At 39.3% G+C, this 16,781-nt stretch overlaps 1 protein-coding gene across 1 annotated transcript in view; it reads right to left on the bottom strand.

The window, feature by feature from the left end:
* Positions 1-215: 215 nt before the first annotated feature.
* Positions 216-16,781, bottom strand: part of SKOR2 (SKI family transcriptional corepressor 2) — a 40,429-nt gene continuing 23,863 nt past the window's right edge. Inside the window, exons 6-8 of the mRNA XM_027960880.3 lie at positions 14,107-14,174; positions 6,428-6,493; positions 216-858 (exon numbers count right to left, since the gene is read on the bottom strand). Of these exons, the coding sequence (XP_027816681.2) occupies positions 6,431-6,493; positions 14,107-14,174 (131 nt within the window). The 3' untranslated portion in view covers positions 216-858; positions 6,428-6,430. The remainder of the gene's footprint in view (positions 859-6,427; positions 6,494-14,106; positions 14,175-16,781) is intronic.

Genomic DNA, 16,781 nt, shown 5'->3' on the forward strand with positions numbered 1-16,781 from the left:
GCCAAAGGCTAACTTAGACTTCAATAACCATTTCTGAAGGAATTCCATTTCCAAAAATAATGTATTCAAACATTTTAAGCCAAAATAATTCTAAAAAGGATTAGTGTTGCCCCTAAGCAGATGTCTATAACTACATGAACACAAACTTTACTTCATAGTTTTTTTATTATAGACTTTTTATCCACATGAATGTTAAAGAAACTACAACAGAGTTAAATACCATTTTTGATAACATGATTATATTCTTAATTACACTCAATATTAGACTGTAAAATATTTCCAGAGGAATACAATCTTCATTCATACAGCAGGCAAAGTACCAGAGAGGAAGGGGCCACATACTAGTCCGTCCAGTTTGCTAGGAAAAGCAGGTTCGCACGGCTGATACCATCCTAGCTGCTGAAACACGATCCCCGCTCCTGGGACAGGTCTTTTCACCAAGAATCACTTCTTCAGATGTAAAAGGCAGTCTTGTAGAGCTGCTCTCTCCAATTGTGCAGCCCTGAGATCCCCCGGGACTGTCCATGGGTTTCCCACCCCGGTTGGCTAACAGCCCTCCCATGCTCTGGGTTCGGTTGGCCTTTAAAAACACAGACTCGAACTTTGGTTCCACCAAAAGATGCGACAAGCATTGACTGCTCTGGTTGGCTCCCCCCTCCCCCCACTAGTGAATGGCCGCTACAGTCTATTTTACATGGTTGTCCACGCTGCTTTGAGGTCACTTGTCCTTGGGTTCTCCCGAACCTGATTTTCTATCTGATTCCCAAGCCCTTTCCATTTGCAGTCTCTGTGCGGGTCCGAAGCGCTCAGGGGCAGGCTGTATCTTACAAGAGCATAAGAGGAAGTGGTTCTGTGCACCTGGAATAAGACAAAAAGCACAGAATGACAACCTCAGTATGATACAATCAGATAATTTTAAAACATTTAAAGTAATATTCAGTATATCCTTAAAAGGAGACATTTTTAGTACAGTTTGGATAAAAATGTTTAAACCAGTGCCCATGAAAGCATCTTCCTTTCCCCGTGTGTTTGCCTGCTACCTTAGATTATGCATCTCTGCTGACGCTGAGCCAAACTAGAACTATTACATCAGAGCTGCCCTTGCTTCACAGTAAGGTCATTCTGTTGGGTTCCAGAGACTCTGATTTGTTGTGAGCAAACATTAAGCCAGACAGCCTGTGGTAAAGCAGCAGACAGAATTACAGGCACTGATGTCCTGCTGGCTTCAGCTGGACAGTCCAAGTTATATCCATTTTTCTTGTTCTGGGTGTTAGGGCAGCTCTAGAGGTATGACTGGAGGTTTTGCCATTCAACATCAATGGGACCACTGGATCGGTTTATTAACCATGTATTTATAACTGATAATGGCAGATGTGAATTAAGTCATGATTTCAGGTTCCAAGTCAGGGGAGAGTGGATGAAGTGTGGGCAACCTGGTTCAAATCCTGCCGCTTGTTAGCAGTGAGACCACACAACTGCCTCATCTCTGCATTTCGGTCTGCTCAGCTGTAGGATGAGGAGAGTAGCAGTACTTCTCTCAGTAGGTTGTTTTGAAGATAAAATAGTTGATACAAAGCACTTAGACACAACCGAGCTACTGAGCACGCACGTGCGCGCGCGCGCGCGCACACACACACATACACACACACACACAGAGAAATATGGCAGCACACTCTCATTCTCAATGGAGACTCTTTTGTTTGACATCAGAGGAGAGAAAGACATGCTACCCTAGCTCCCACCCTTTAGTTTTGATTGTTACAAAAGAAAAACATAAAGTGTTCAATTACAATTCCTCCACACCCTTTTAAGGCCTTTTTCTTGCCATTTTCTAATAGCAGTTATCCCAGAAGTGGAGTAAAAATGACAGGAGTTTACCAAAGAGCTAGATGTTGTTAGCATAGGGAAAAAAATCACATTTTCAAACTCTCTAGAAAGATGTAAAAAGGCAATCAGTGATGAAGAAAAATGCAGACAGAAGGCCAAAAGTAGGTGGGTTATACTCATGGGTATTATCTAGGGTTTTGAACAGACTTTAATAAAAGCAGCTGGTTTGTGAGAAAGAAGACAGAATTTGGCAGAAGACTGGCATTCAAGAGTGACAGTCAACATTTAGAACTGATGGAGGTTTTGATCAGGTTTGGCCATCCACATTTCATAGATAAGAATGAGCCTCAAAGATAGTAAATGAAATTCCTTAAGATGACATAGGGGAGTAGTGTCAGATTTGAAAGCCAGACTCTTTCAAAATCAGCCCAATAATCCTGGAAAGACAGAGAAGGGGCTTAGTGTTAAACAGACCTGTATTGAATCCTGGCTTTGTCACTTTCTAGCTAAGTGACCTCACTGAACCCCTGTGATCTCATGTATGAAATGGAGACAGTAATAGGATCAACCATGAAGAACTGTAAGGATCAAAAGAGAGAATGTGGCAGAGAATCTGACCAAGTATCTGGCATGGTTAGTGCTCAGTGAATGCCAGTTATGATTATTTCCAGCTTGTTCAGCAAGTTTCTGTATGACTATGAATGAGCCATACCTATGATTCACTTTTTACTTGTAAAAAATGATTTCTGTTCTCTGTGAAAGACACAAGTGTTTCACTGAGTCACAGGGATGACATTTGTATAATGTTAAGTGGAGTTTGGGAAAAAAGAATGTAAAGTAATATTAAATTGGTGTTAGTATCATGACATTTTTATTTGCAGTGTAGATTTCACACATATTACACTGCAACATCTGTGTAGGAACTGGGGCACATTAATGACTGAAGGTAAGGAAGACCATCAGGAATAATTCCGGTGTTAAAAACAGTTCCAGATGAAAGGATAATATGTACAACATGTTGCAATATTTTTCAACTCACTTCCATTGTACTTATGAGCTCACGATAAAGCGAATGCACGGAACAGTGCAATGTCTAATCTACAAGGGCTTGTTTTAGGAGGTAGTTTAAAGATAAATAAAATAAACTACAGTTTACACAGCTGGCAGCTAAACAAATAGAATTCATTGCCCCAGAGGGGGCTATGCTTAGGTTGAAGAAAGGTTTCGATGAATCCATGGATAATGGATCTGTAAGGAGTTATCAAGGGAAAATTAAGAGTTATTCAGTATATACACCTAAATTTTGAGGTTTATCTTGTTAAAAACACAATTTGGCTCTTCTAATGGAACTGCATAGTTAGTCCCTTGGTATGGGTGGACTTCTATTTTGATTTGACATGGAATCTCTGGTGTCCTAAAGCAGGACAAATAAGATTTGTAGAGCAGTGATACGTGGCAGCACTTGCTCAGCTTATTAAGTGGACTGCCTGTGGTTTTGAAAAGCTTCCTCCTCTTAATAGTCACACTGGAATCCACTGGGCGGCAAGAACACAGCACACTACCTTAAGGGTCACTCTTGCATAAGACATTAATGCATCAGTCCCTAATTTGGAAACCTGTGGTCACTCAGCAAGACAGAATTTGTCTCTCTCTCTTGGTGTAATGATTTTTATTTTGTCATCTCTCCTGGGGTAATTCCTTGCAGGCTTGGCATGTTGAGAATCAAATACTGCCTCTAACAATATGGTTGTGATTCTCTGCTTGGCTGATTTAGCTCAGCATTTAAGTAACCACTAATCTTCTGAAAGCACCAGGGTCTACTTAGAGAAATCCCTGTTGTTTGCAAGGATGGAAACAAAATCAGCATGGAGGAAGCATTACTTACTAAACAAAAATCAATCTTTTTTTTTTTTCCACCTCTCTGTACACTATGCCACCATCAAAGGCGTGGTTTCTGGGTGGTAGGTCTTCATTTTGCAGGTGGAGAGCAGCTCACGTGTGACAAGTAGAGAAGATGAATTGGGGAAGTGGACGGTAAAAAGAGTTTATTGAAGTCCCTAAGTATAAATCAAACTACAGTCTAATGGATGTATCACAAAGGTGGAGTGAAAAAAGCCAGATACAAGAGAATGTTCTCTATAATGTCTTTTGCTAAAGTTCAAAAACAAGCAAAACCAGTCTTCTCGGGTCAGGGGAATGACTGGAAAGAGGCACAAGGTGAGTTCACTGAGCTTTGAGTTCTTGACTTCACGACTTGTATAACTTGGTGATTCGTAGGCTTTGGTGAACGTGCTATAGTGCAATGAAAAGGTTACTTAAAAAGCACATTCCAGTATTTACTCTTTGATTTGAAAGAAAAGTAGTTTGACATTTTCAAACTTTTATACATATGAGTTTATCAGTATTCATTTGGATGATTCTTGCTCTGATTACCTTGATATCCTGCAATAAGATTTATTAGACTTAGTGTCCTAAAATTATTTATTTCACACTGCTGGGACAAACCTGATCTATAAAACTGAGAAAGAAAGCACCTCAAATCAACTTCAGACTTAAGAAAAATACCTGAATGTACAGAATGAAGCCAAACTCACAGGTGCATTTGTGTAAGTGTATGACTTCATGGAGACGGAAACACAATGACAATATCTGAGTGGCGCAAAACAGAATGGCTTATTGTCCGAGCAACTCTGTGGCTAAACACCTGCTCACAGAAGTCACTGTATAAGGACTAAGCAGATACTGCACTTAAAGTCAGGAGGCCTAGAATCCTTCCTGGTTTTGCAACAGAGACATAAAACCTCATATCTCTCTTCACTGTATCTCAGTTCCCTGTGCATAAAATTAAGGGAAAGCATATGAATGAGAGACTGTCTTGGAAAGAATTTTGAGCTCCTAATGAAATGTGACATACATACAATTGTTTAAGACAAATACTGAAGATTATCACTAATAAGGGGCTTCCCAGATGGTGCTAGTGGTAAGAACCCACCTGCCAATGCAGGAGATGTCATAGACGTGGGTTCGATCCCTGGGTCGGGAAGATCCCCTGGAGGAGGGCATGGCAACCCACTCCAGTATTTTTGCCTGGAGAATCCCCTGGACAGAATAGCCTGGTGTGCCACAGTCCACAAGGTCACAAACAGTTGGACCCGACTGAAGCCACTTATTATGCATCACTAATAAAGACGATGGCAAGAAGCAGAGCTGTCACGTGTGCATAGTATAGGAAGCTTGTGATAGGCAGAAGAGAAATGTAAGGAAAGAAGAGGAACCACAAACCTGCACTGCATAGAATTTCTTTTTTTTTTTTTTTTTGCCAATAAATTCTATTGAGGTGAAAATAGGTTCCAGAGGGAAGGAGTGAGTAGTATCATTCTGATGGGAATGAATAAAATTGATAAATGACCACAATCCTAGTTGGCCATGAGCACGTACAAACACCACCTCTGACATCTGAGTTTTTCACTGATTTAGCTGTTCTAGCTGCTAGGTCATTTTAGTGTATTGCTACGAAAACAACAGTGTCCTAGCTTTGCATTCCTTCAGTTCTAATAATTATATATATCTTCTTCTATATCATAAAAAGTTGTTTTTGAAATGGTTAGGTATATTCTGAATATTTTGAACTGTGGTGTTGGAGAAGACTCTTGAGAGTCCCTTGGACTGCAAGGGGATCCAGCCAGTCCATCCTAAAGGAGATCAGTCCTGGGTGTTCATAGGAAGGACTGATGCTGAATCTGAAACTCCAATACTTTGGCCACCTGATGCGAAGAGCTGACTCATTGGAAAAGACCCTGATGCTGGGAAAGATTGAGGGCAGGAGGAGAAGGGGATGACAGAGGATGAGATGGCTGGATGGTATCACCGACTCGATGGACATGAGTTTGGGTAAACTCTGGGAATTGGTGATGGACAGGGAGGCCTGGCGTGCTGTGGTTCATGGGGTCACAAAGAGTCGGACACAACTGAGCAACTGAAAGGAACTGAACTGAATACAGTCATTGAATTTTTACTGTCTTCTTTCCCCTAGGTGTCCAGAATTCTTGTCTTTTAAATTGTTGCCAGATATACGGCATTCGATCTGTCCTCATCTGTAGAGACACAAGGACTGTTTTATAAAAGAATGAAAGGCTAAACCTGGAGAAGTCCTCGAAGGTCTATGTCGCCTGCAATTATTCACAGCACCATCTGCCAGTAACTCACTGCAAGCTGGATTTCAGCAAGAATTTGAGCCAAGAAGAGAGCAAAGAAGAGGAAACATAATAAGCCCAGCTTTAGACATCCTGATTTCCTTCAGCGTACCAGGAATCGGGGTGTTAGGAGGAACCAGAAGGAGCAGAAAACCTCAAAACAGAACGAAGACCACATGTACAAGACTGACTTGAGAATTTCCTTAGCTTTAGAAAATTTCCACAGAATTTGTAAGATGCACTTAGCTTCTTATTCAGGAAGTCCCAGGCCCAGAATGAAGTTCAACAGTGTATCAGCTTAAACATAGGGTGCAGCACCACCCAGCCCCCGGTGCTAGGGGGCTACCATCAAGTACATCAGTGAGGAACACAAGCAAGCAACTCAGAGTTTTCTCTGGTGAGCTCACCTTTTAGCTTTTGCTGAGATGGGCACCAAGCTTTTCTTTCCTGATCAAGCTTGCTGCATAGGGAATCTGTAAGATAAAAACAAGCAAAACTCTCCAGGTGAGCTAAACTTGGAGACAGAGGTGTAATGGAGACCCTTGCCCTTCATTGTGCCTAGCGATTTGAATGCCTGCGGATCTGCCCTGAGGAGAAAAGGTCTCCATTCTCCCCAGCAGGGTGGCGCTTCTGGGATACAGCATTCCTAAGTCCCATTAGAAAGCATTTCAGGACAGAGCAGATGATCACACTAGACTGTTGCTACAGCTAGTCTCTGAGGTTCCTATGTGACATTTGACTTAAGAAGTTAAAACAAACAAACAAACTTGCATTTAATAATATGGTATTCCTATGTCCAAGGTCACAAACAAGAATGTGATTACAAGCTAGTTCAATGTAACTTTTCATTTAACTAGAGCAATCAAATGTCTCATTATAAATCACAAATAAGATTAACTAAATACAAACTATTACTTTGGGTAATTTCCCGGTAACTGCTAAGAAGCATCAGAAATAATTGCACTGAATGGAAAATATGACCCTTGAGAATTCTACCTGAAACTTGAAAAATACTCTTCAATACTGGGCCTTTGAATGAAAGTCCCTCACACTTGATATGCTAGAAAATTCAAACAACTGAAATTGGACTACATGTATAATATTATTTATATTTGCCTCTCCATTAAATCTAGTTATGTTATTTACCTTCATTATTACAAGATTAAGTTCAGAAATCTAGTGATTTAAGTCTATTTTACATTTAAAGAAACACTCAGCCTCTAGAATGTAACATGAACTATGGCTGATATTATATAAAAGCAGTGAAGGAAATAAAATTATAGCCACTCAATTAAGTAATATTTTGTGCCTTGTTTTAGACATTTCTCACATTCCCAGTATATTTATGTTTTGCTCTCCTGATCCACCAGTGCATAAATATGAACCTTTATTAACGGGAAGGAGCTACAAATCTACAGTGATGCTAGTGACTAAGATTAACTGGACCAGTTGGCCACAGTAACTGGTTTGTCAAATCAAACAGTCTTTTTGATGAAAAAGAGAGAGAAAACTAAAATAACTGTCTCAGTGTCTAGATACACAACCACAACATGGATGTATACAATAGAGACATATCCGAAAAGGGCAGAACAGCAGCACTGATGTTGCTTCATACAGGACCATAAAAAGTTCAGCGTCCTAATCTCACATTTTAGGACAAGAGCTAAGGTCAGCTAGATAACCACGACAAGAACAGTTACACAGGGACCTACTCTAGGTACCCTGTCTTTCCACTCTGCGTTATGCTATAGCTGCTATTAACAGAGACACACTCGAACCTTGATTTTCCACTATGTTGTATGAAACAATATGCCAAAAATACACGGATCACCTCTCTCTTTAGATGAATGCTATCAGAGAGCCTTGAATGGAATTCTATTATTTAGGATAACAAGTGGAAAAGATGGAAACCTGGGGTATAGAGAATTACCTAATAAAATGCATTTGGGTCACTCTTGCATTTAGAAAGCATTCTCAACATCAAGATTAGATGCCACAAAGATTTAGTAAGTATCTTCTGTACCCGGCACTACACGAGATAAGTTAATATCACCATGAGCCATCTCATCAAAGCCAGTAAGTACTCACCCTAACCTAAAGAAAACTGCCTGAAGGGCACTACTTTCACATCTAAGTCAGAATGCTTTCTCTTTCTCTTTTTTTTCAGAAACAGCAACGCAGCATCTCATTAAGATGGGAAGCTGATAAGGAAATTCTTTAAGAGGACTCAGGGAAAAAAAGGACATTTCCAAATAAGCATATTTGATCCTCAAATCTCCAGACTGAAATTTAGATCTGTGTGAGCTGAGAATTATTAATTCCAAGTCCTAAATCATGAATGATAAATAAAGAATATATTAGCATACGGCCCAGTTGCTCATGGAAACTATCCTATCTCATTGATTCTAAGATATACTTTTCCCCCTCAGATTTTAACATTTCTGAAATTGGCTGTACTATGATTGATGGCATCCTAGAATAATAGTTAGAAGCTTCCTTTTCTTATGATACATCAAGTAATGGGCACTTTTATGATTGGTGGTGCATCAGGTTCTGTCTTCCGCATCTTGGGAAGCTTATGACCTTAGAGGCTCCATTTAAGACAATTACGCCATGTAAACCCCACATATTAGAATTCATAAAAGCTTTCTTTTCATCTTGATCAGCTTGGAAATCATCAAGATTGGCATGGACAAAAACCTCTGAAAGTTATTATGTAACTTCTAAATTACCTAGTTGGCTCTAGTGTACCTAAAGTATTGAGATTTTGCCAAAAAGGATAATTTCCTAGTTTGTGCCAAGAGAGAGTTAGTCTGAGCTCAGACATTAAAGTGGATCTACATTTCAAAAAGAGAATGATGTGAAAAAGGATATACAACTTATAAACAAGTGACTGCCTTGTCAAGATGCAAGGCAATAGATCAACAACTGGAAGAGGACCCACTTTAGTCAAAGCCATCTCCTGGAGAATCTTAAGGCAGCTTCCACAGACTTTCAGACTTAGATCAAGTCCTCTGATGTGTTACACATTTAGTCACAAAATCAAAATCCTCTAGGGACCCAGGGATATTTTCTAAAAATAAAGCGTTTGATCTACCTTTTAAAAATATGTAAAACATATATTTACATATGTAAAACTCTCCAGGTTCAGAGAGTAGAAATCTGGGCAAGTTCCCATCCTAGTCAATCCTAGAGCACCTCCAAGAAAAGACCGTATATCTTTGAAGAGCTGTGTCCTTGCCGAAGAGGGAACACTTCTACAGCAACGATAAAGACCTGTCACTGCTCCTTTCCCTGCAAGGAAGCACAGCGCTCATACCATCAGAGAGTTGTAAACTGCTTTTTTTACAAGTCCACAGTGAATGAAACATTAGTACTAAATCTAGCGGACTAACATGATGTTAATTGAGGCTTTGAATGAAGAACTGAGACCGGTTCCCCTTGGCTGTGTGTGACTGCAGCGTTCTGGAAAAACAGTAGAGGGCACCTAAAGACCAGCACATTTTAAAAGCCTTTTTTTTTTTTCCCTTAATCTATGCGCCCTTGGTAGCAACCCAGCAAGTTCAAAGGATGTGAATCTGAGTTCAGTCATTTATCGTGTTTTCTGTTGCAGCTTCACAATGTTCTTCAAGAACGATGACTAATGTCTTCAACAACTATGCCTTCAACTATGACATGCCTTGAACCAAGCTAATGGTAGTAGCCTCTACATATATGTACTTGCTTTAAAAAAAGTGTTGCCTAATTAGCAATGAAAAAAAAAGGTTATCAAGACATTATAGTAATCTCGGCTCATGTTGTAAATTATATTATATCCTAGTCCTTGGAAAAACTTTAATCAAAAGGTCATATACTCTTATAGATGTAGAAAGAAACTTATGCTTACCAGGGGTTAAAAATGGGGAGGGATAAATTGGGAGACTGGGATTGCTATATACACACTACTATATATACAATAGATAGCTAATAAGGATAACTACAAATGCTTTTTTCCTATTGTATAGCACAGAGAACTCTACTTAGTACTCTGTAATGGCCTATATGGGAAAAGAATCTAAGAAAGAGTGATATATATAAATATGTATAACTGATTCACTTTGCCGTACAGCTAAAACTAACACAATATTGTCAATCAACCACACGCTAGTAAAAATCTTTAAAACAATGTCATACACTTAGCAAAATACCTTCATTTCATTCTTTAAATTTAAAAAAAACTACACATAACATTGTAACAGTTTTTTCACTCTCTTCTTAATCCTAAAGGATAATGGTTTTGGTTTACAAATTGAATACTTTTTCCCTAGAATCATAATTCACTTGTGAATGAGAAATCTTTTGCTCTTGATTATATTTAATGTAATAAACATCTTGATGAACTTGCTAATTCTAAAAATGTTTTTGATTCATACCGAGAGGAACATATTTCTTTGTATGAATAAATCTAGTTTGGTAACGAAAACATTTTAAGCATCTGAAAACCCAAGGCAGAGGTGGAGGACTATAACATAGACTGTGTTACGAACATTAAAACTCTAATTTTAAGCTATTTGTTAAAAAAAAAAAATTAGCTTGTGGCCCAGGTATGTTAAACAAACTGCATATGCTTTAAATCTCACATTGAAATAAATGCACATTCATTTATAAATGTACAAAGAGAATCAATCATTTGAATCTATAGTCACCACAACTTTGCATTTAACAAACTGTAAAAGGAAGCAACGGTATGGAAATTACAGTCAGCAGAGAATCTAAAAATGCAGGCACCAAAGAAATTCATAAGTTTTCTTTCTACGGCAATGATACCCAAGATGCTTTCAATATAATCTTGAATAAGAACACTGTGTAACAGCATAGGATAAATGCATTGTGGGTCTATGGGAATTGTTACAAAATATGATGGTTTTAATATATTTGAATTTTCTATGACTGCAGGATACAGTAGGTTTTCATCTCATTTAAAGGAAAAGAAACCTATTCTGCAGGTAAATGACTATTCTGTAACTTATGCTCTATACACTTTAAATATAAAATAATTTAAGCATAAATGAATAAAATAATTTTGGTGAATTGTTCTGTTCTCAAGGAGCAAAGTATGTATCCATATTTAGTGATGAATTAGAGCACTAAACCAAAAATACTGAGAAAGTCAATAATTGTGATACCTAGCAACTTGATTTAGATATAATCCTAAAGACATTTTTCTCCAGGTACTCTAGCAAATACAACCTGAATAAGGGACAGGATGTTTCCATTCAAGAAATCTTGAGTCCACTGCCTCAATTCTAAAGCAGATGGTATAGTGTGAACACAAGTTCTTCTTGCACAAATGTATCTTTAGCCAATAGTTCCACTAACAGAGATACTACTTTGGGAAAGAGCATGCCATTAAATTGATTATTTATACTGGCATAGCATTTTATGATTTACATCTGCATTCCATGCTTATTAGGTACTTGTGCCTTATCATATACCTATCAAGATACTAGGTTGGCCCTTCAGTGGGTCCCTTTGGTTTAGAAACTGATACAATGAACTATATAGGATGAATCTTGAACTCAAGTTTGCAGACCTTAAAGCTTGTATCTGTTAGTCACAAAGATAGTGCAGTAAACACATAAGCTCCTGGTAGTTCACTAGTGGGGCTTCCCAGGTGGTGCAGTGGTAAAGAATTCGCTGCCAAAGCAGGAGATGCAAGAGACACAGGTTTGAACCCTGGGTGGGGAAGATCGCCTTCAGTAGGAAATGGCCACCGGCTCCAGTATTCTGCTGGAAAATTCCATGAACAGAGCAGCCTGGCGGGCTACCGTCTAGAGTCAAACCCAACTGAGCATGCATGCACAATTCACTAGTAAGGCTTCTTTTAATAGTTTTGGTAGTAGTTACCCAGCACAAAAAATATTTGGGGAAATCAGGACCAAGCCGGGAAAATCTGGAAAAGAATTAACAGGATGGCTACATTAGATTATCAGAGTCAGGGGCATCCATGGGTGGTGATTAATTCAGCAATGTCTACTGATAGCTATTTGATATTAGACACCATGCTTGGTGTTGAAGGCAACACGAAGACCCGGACATTTCAGGATAGGGGACACAAAAGGAGGGGAAGAAGCAGAAGGAATAAATCATGCCTATTTCACCAGTTTTCATGTTGGCAGTGTGGATGTGCTTTTGTGGATTTCAGGAATTACATGGTACCTACAAGGGTTGGGGGGAAACATTCCAACTCCTCCCAAAGAATTTAATTTGCAATCAGGAAAATTTACTATCTAGAGGCATATGAATTAATAACACTTATCTAGGTAAATGACTACATGACGATAGAATACTTTGCAATACAATAATGATATTTTACAATACCAGTTTGTACCATCCCATACACCAAATATCTCAAAAGACATGAGACATTTTTCCCTTTATTAATACTGTCTGCTTATCACATGGATGCAATGTCACGTCCTCTTTTACTAAAGAAACCAAGTGTCAAAGAAAATTAAGACATTAAAGTTACATAACTGGCCTTAATAACTAGCACTAAAATAATTATTTAGTTTCCTTTCCTAATGCCCATTTTCCTATGTTCATCACCACCCAGGAGTCACACATTTTTGGCTGCATGTACGCCAATTTTTGTTTTAAGAGTCTGAAAATCGTATCCTATGTAAAATAAGTAAAGTCTTAAAATTTTATATCCTTGTATCTCTGATTCTATCTTTATATTCTTTCTTTGGGCAAATTAAGCAATACATAAATTCACAGCAAGTAATAAGCAGCTCTTATTATCTAGGTATCAAAAGCTAAGGACAGTAGATACTTTTCTTTTTTAACTCCTGTGGGGGATTAGTGGCCAACTGATTAAGAAAATGCTTTTCTTCCCCAGTGAATTTAGGTGCAAATAAAACTAACACGAACAAAACCAAAACAAGAAGAAGGACCCTATTTAAGAGGATCTTAAGTTGAGGTGGTTTCAGAACTGAGAGTCTTTAACCAGCACTTGAGATCCAGGAAAACCTCAGAAGGAGGGTTAGAGTTAGCAGCACTTTTAATAGAGCCCTCAGAATGGGGGAAAATGTCGTGAAATACAAGGATGCTTTCAAAATGACTCTCAGCAATCTCCATTAAAGCAAGCACAATTTTCTCCCACGCAGAAAGGAAACATCAATAACCATCTTTCTTAAATAATCTTGACAGAGAGCTAGGTGCCTGGCTCTCTAGACAAGACAGGCGAGTCTGCATAGACAAACATTTCATGGCAGAAGGATAGCGGGGACCAGCTCAGAAACGCCAAACAACCCAAATTATAACAACCGTGCTGTGAATAACATTAAGAATCAGTGTTATGTCTTTACCCAAGTGATTAAAAATATCTTACAAAAACTGAGCAGAAATTATTTCCCCACTGTACTCATGAAAATGAGGAAGCTTGGGAGATGACTTTCAAAGCACCAATAAATAATACCAGATGCGTCTGCATGGGGATAAAGGGTGAGAAAAACAGAACAAGAAAATATAACTCAAAAAACAAAAACAAAAAACTCACACCATTAATTAGTAGATGTTTTCCTGTTTCCCTGTTTCTGTATCAACAGATCTCAGTCCGTGTCCACTTTCAGACACGATTAGGATAGAGTGAGTAACATACTTCATTTGGAAATAATTCGTTTCTTTTCATCATCCTTCAAGGGAATTTAATTGATGAATTGTGTTTATACTAAGTTCTATTGACAGCGGTGGGCCTGGCTCAGGTCTGGATGGTGGAGGGAGGGGGAAGACAAAGACAATGGCCCTTCCCTGGGCCTCTGGCACAGTGGAAGACGATGCAGGTACCTCTGGTTCACTCTCAGAGACGATGTACACATCTGTCCATCAACACATGGTAGGTAGTTACATTTAGAGGAAACATACTGACACATCTGTTTATCCTGCATCTAAGTAAATCTCTTGGCAATTAGCATCTAAACCAGCGGAGAGGTGAGTGGACCAAAGGATTTCAAGGCAAAAAACAGGAGCAGCTTCATACATATCAGGTGGTTTTGAAAACAAACCCATCACCTTGAATTTATTTTTAAGTAGAAATGCATCTTACAATTTGTAACTGTTGCACCATTTCTTCTCTGTAGGCTAGTTCCCTTTTCATTTGATCCTGGAAATTATCTGGAAGGAGCGAGAAACAGGGAAAGAAGTTAATTGAAGTGCAAAATCTACTTTTGGTATATTTAGCACATTGATGGTATAGTACATTACTGACAGTTCCACAGAAGCACTCTCCCTTTAAAAATATATATATTTTTAACTGGAGTATAATTGCTTTACAATGTGTTGATTTCTGCTGTACAACAATGTGAATCAGCCATAAGAATATATATCCCTTTCCTCTTGAACCTCCCTCCAAACCCTACTCCCCACCAGCCCACCTGTCTAGGTCATCACAGAGCACCTGGGTGAGCTCTCTGTGCTATGGTTATTTGAAGACATATTTTCTCCAAGACTGTGGTTTAATCGGAATAAATAGTAAATTCTGAGAGTGTATTAGTCACTCAGTCATGTCCAACTCTTTGCAACCCCATGTAGCCTTCCAGGCTCTTCTGTCCATGGGATTCTGGTGGGACTGGTTGGCTACAGTCCACAGAGTGGCAAAGAGTTGGACATGACTGAAGCGACTTACCATGCGCACACATATGCCTCAATCGGAGAAGGAAGGAAGGACCTTTAAGTGATACTGTGCAAAATATCTTGGCCATTCTACATATTGATCATTTTTATTGTATTTCCAGAAAGGAATGACTACTTAATGTGTATCTTGCTGCTTCATCGTTTCCATGTGATCTTTTTAAAAGGGGGACTTGGCTAACTTCAGCTTTTTCAGCTTTAATTGAGAAATTGACCTGATCTCACATGAATCTGTGCTGGATGGCCAGGGCAGGGCCTTGAAGAAACCAGAAACTTGGTCATCTTTTCTTCTCTTCTTTTCATCTCGGCAGCCAGCTGGTGTGAGTCCTGTATATTCCACCTCCATCTTCTCTTCTTTGCCATTGTTATCTCCCAAATGCAGGCACCTCTTGCCTGAAAAATTTCCCAACCAACCATCTGGCCTCCACCTCCTTCCTCAAATCCCTATCACTCTCCTGCTTAAAAGTCCATCATGGTTTCCCATCACTTTCAAGGAGATAAACCCTTTACCATTCATGAGATTATGGATACTTAGAAACTAAAAACACTGTTCTTTTTATTTTTTGACTTCTATCAAGGACACTTTCTCCTTGGAAGAAAGAAAAGCTATGACAAACCTAGACAGCATATTAAAAAGCAGAGATATCACTTTGCTGACAAAGGTCCATCTAGTCAAAGCCACGGCTTTTCCAGTAGTCATGTACAGATGTGCGAGCTGGACCATAAAGAAGGCTGAGCACTGAAGAATTGATGCTTTTGAACTACTGTACTGGAGAAGACTCTTGAGAGTCCCTTGGACAGCAAAGAGATAAAACCAGTCAATCCTAAAGGAAATCAGTCCTGAATATTCATTGGAAGTACTGATGCTAACGCTGAAACTCCAATACTTTGGCCACCTGATGCGAAGAGCTGACTCACTGGAAAAGACCCTGATGCTGGGAAAGATTGAAGGCAGGAAGAGAAGTGTGTGACAGAGGATGAGATGGTTGGCATCACTGATTCAATGCATATGAGTTTGAGCAAACTCTGGGAGATAGTGAAGGACAGGGAAGCCTAGCATGCTGCAGCCCATGGGGTTGCAAAGAGTCACACAGGAACAACAAATCTTTCTATAATATTTTTAATAATTTTTAAGAAATTTTAATTTAATTATTTTAATTTTAAGAGACTTAAAAAAGATAGAGCAGTTTTAGGTTCCCAACAAAATGAAGAAGAAGCTACAGAGATTTCCTATACATACTCCCCTATTACCAACATCACTCACCAGAACTGACCACCAAGAATGAACCTACACTGACAGGCCATTATCACCTGAAGTCCATAGTTCACCTTAGGATTCACTCTTGGTGTTTTGTACAGTCTGTGTATTTGGACAAGTCTATAGTGACATGTCTCTGTCGTCACAATATTGGGCAGAACATTCTCACTGCCCTGAAATTCTCCATGCTCTACTCATTCACTGCTCCCTTCCCCTCCATCTCTAGCAGACTTGATCTTTTTATCCTCTCCACAGTCTTGACTTTTATAACATATTTTTTTAAAGACCCATTTCCTAGTCTCATCTCAGAACTTGATGGGAAAGTCGCTGTAATAGAGGTAAGTCTGTAGTACTGTGCAAGGGTTAGAGGAGGAGCGCTGATTCCCTTGGAGGGTGACGGGCGAGGAAAGCGGGGAGGAGATGTGATCAGCACTCTGCACTAAGTCGCGGAGGCTGAGTGGGGAACAGCAAGTACTCAGCTGACTACATCGCAGAGGTGGAGGAAGCTCCCTGCACCCCATCACCCGCCAAACCACGCTCCAGTCTTCACACATGCACTGTACTCCCAGCCACCGTGTGATTACCACTGGTGTGACCTTGCCCTTAGAGCAAACCTCTCCCATTTCTTCAAGCTCAAATGTTATGTCTCCCAGAATGTTCTCTGATTCTCCTGCCCTCTCCTTCCAGGATCAATCACCTTTCTCTTCTACTCCTCCAGTACTGTACACATATCTCTGTTAATGCATCCACCATTCATACTATGATTAGGTGTCATACATGTGTCTTTGAGGTAAACAGTGAGGGCAGACAGATATATTTTAGACACTTCTAAA

This window comes from Ovis aries, chromosome 23, assembly GCF_016772045.2.
Source record: "Ovis aries strain OAR_USU_Benz2616 breed Rambouillet chromosome 23, ARS-UI_Ramb_v3.0, whole genome shotgun sequence".
Taxonomy (NCBI): domain Eukaryota; kingdom Metazoa; phylum Chordata; class Mammalia; order Artiodactyla; family Bovidae; genus Ovis; species Ovis aries.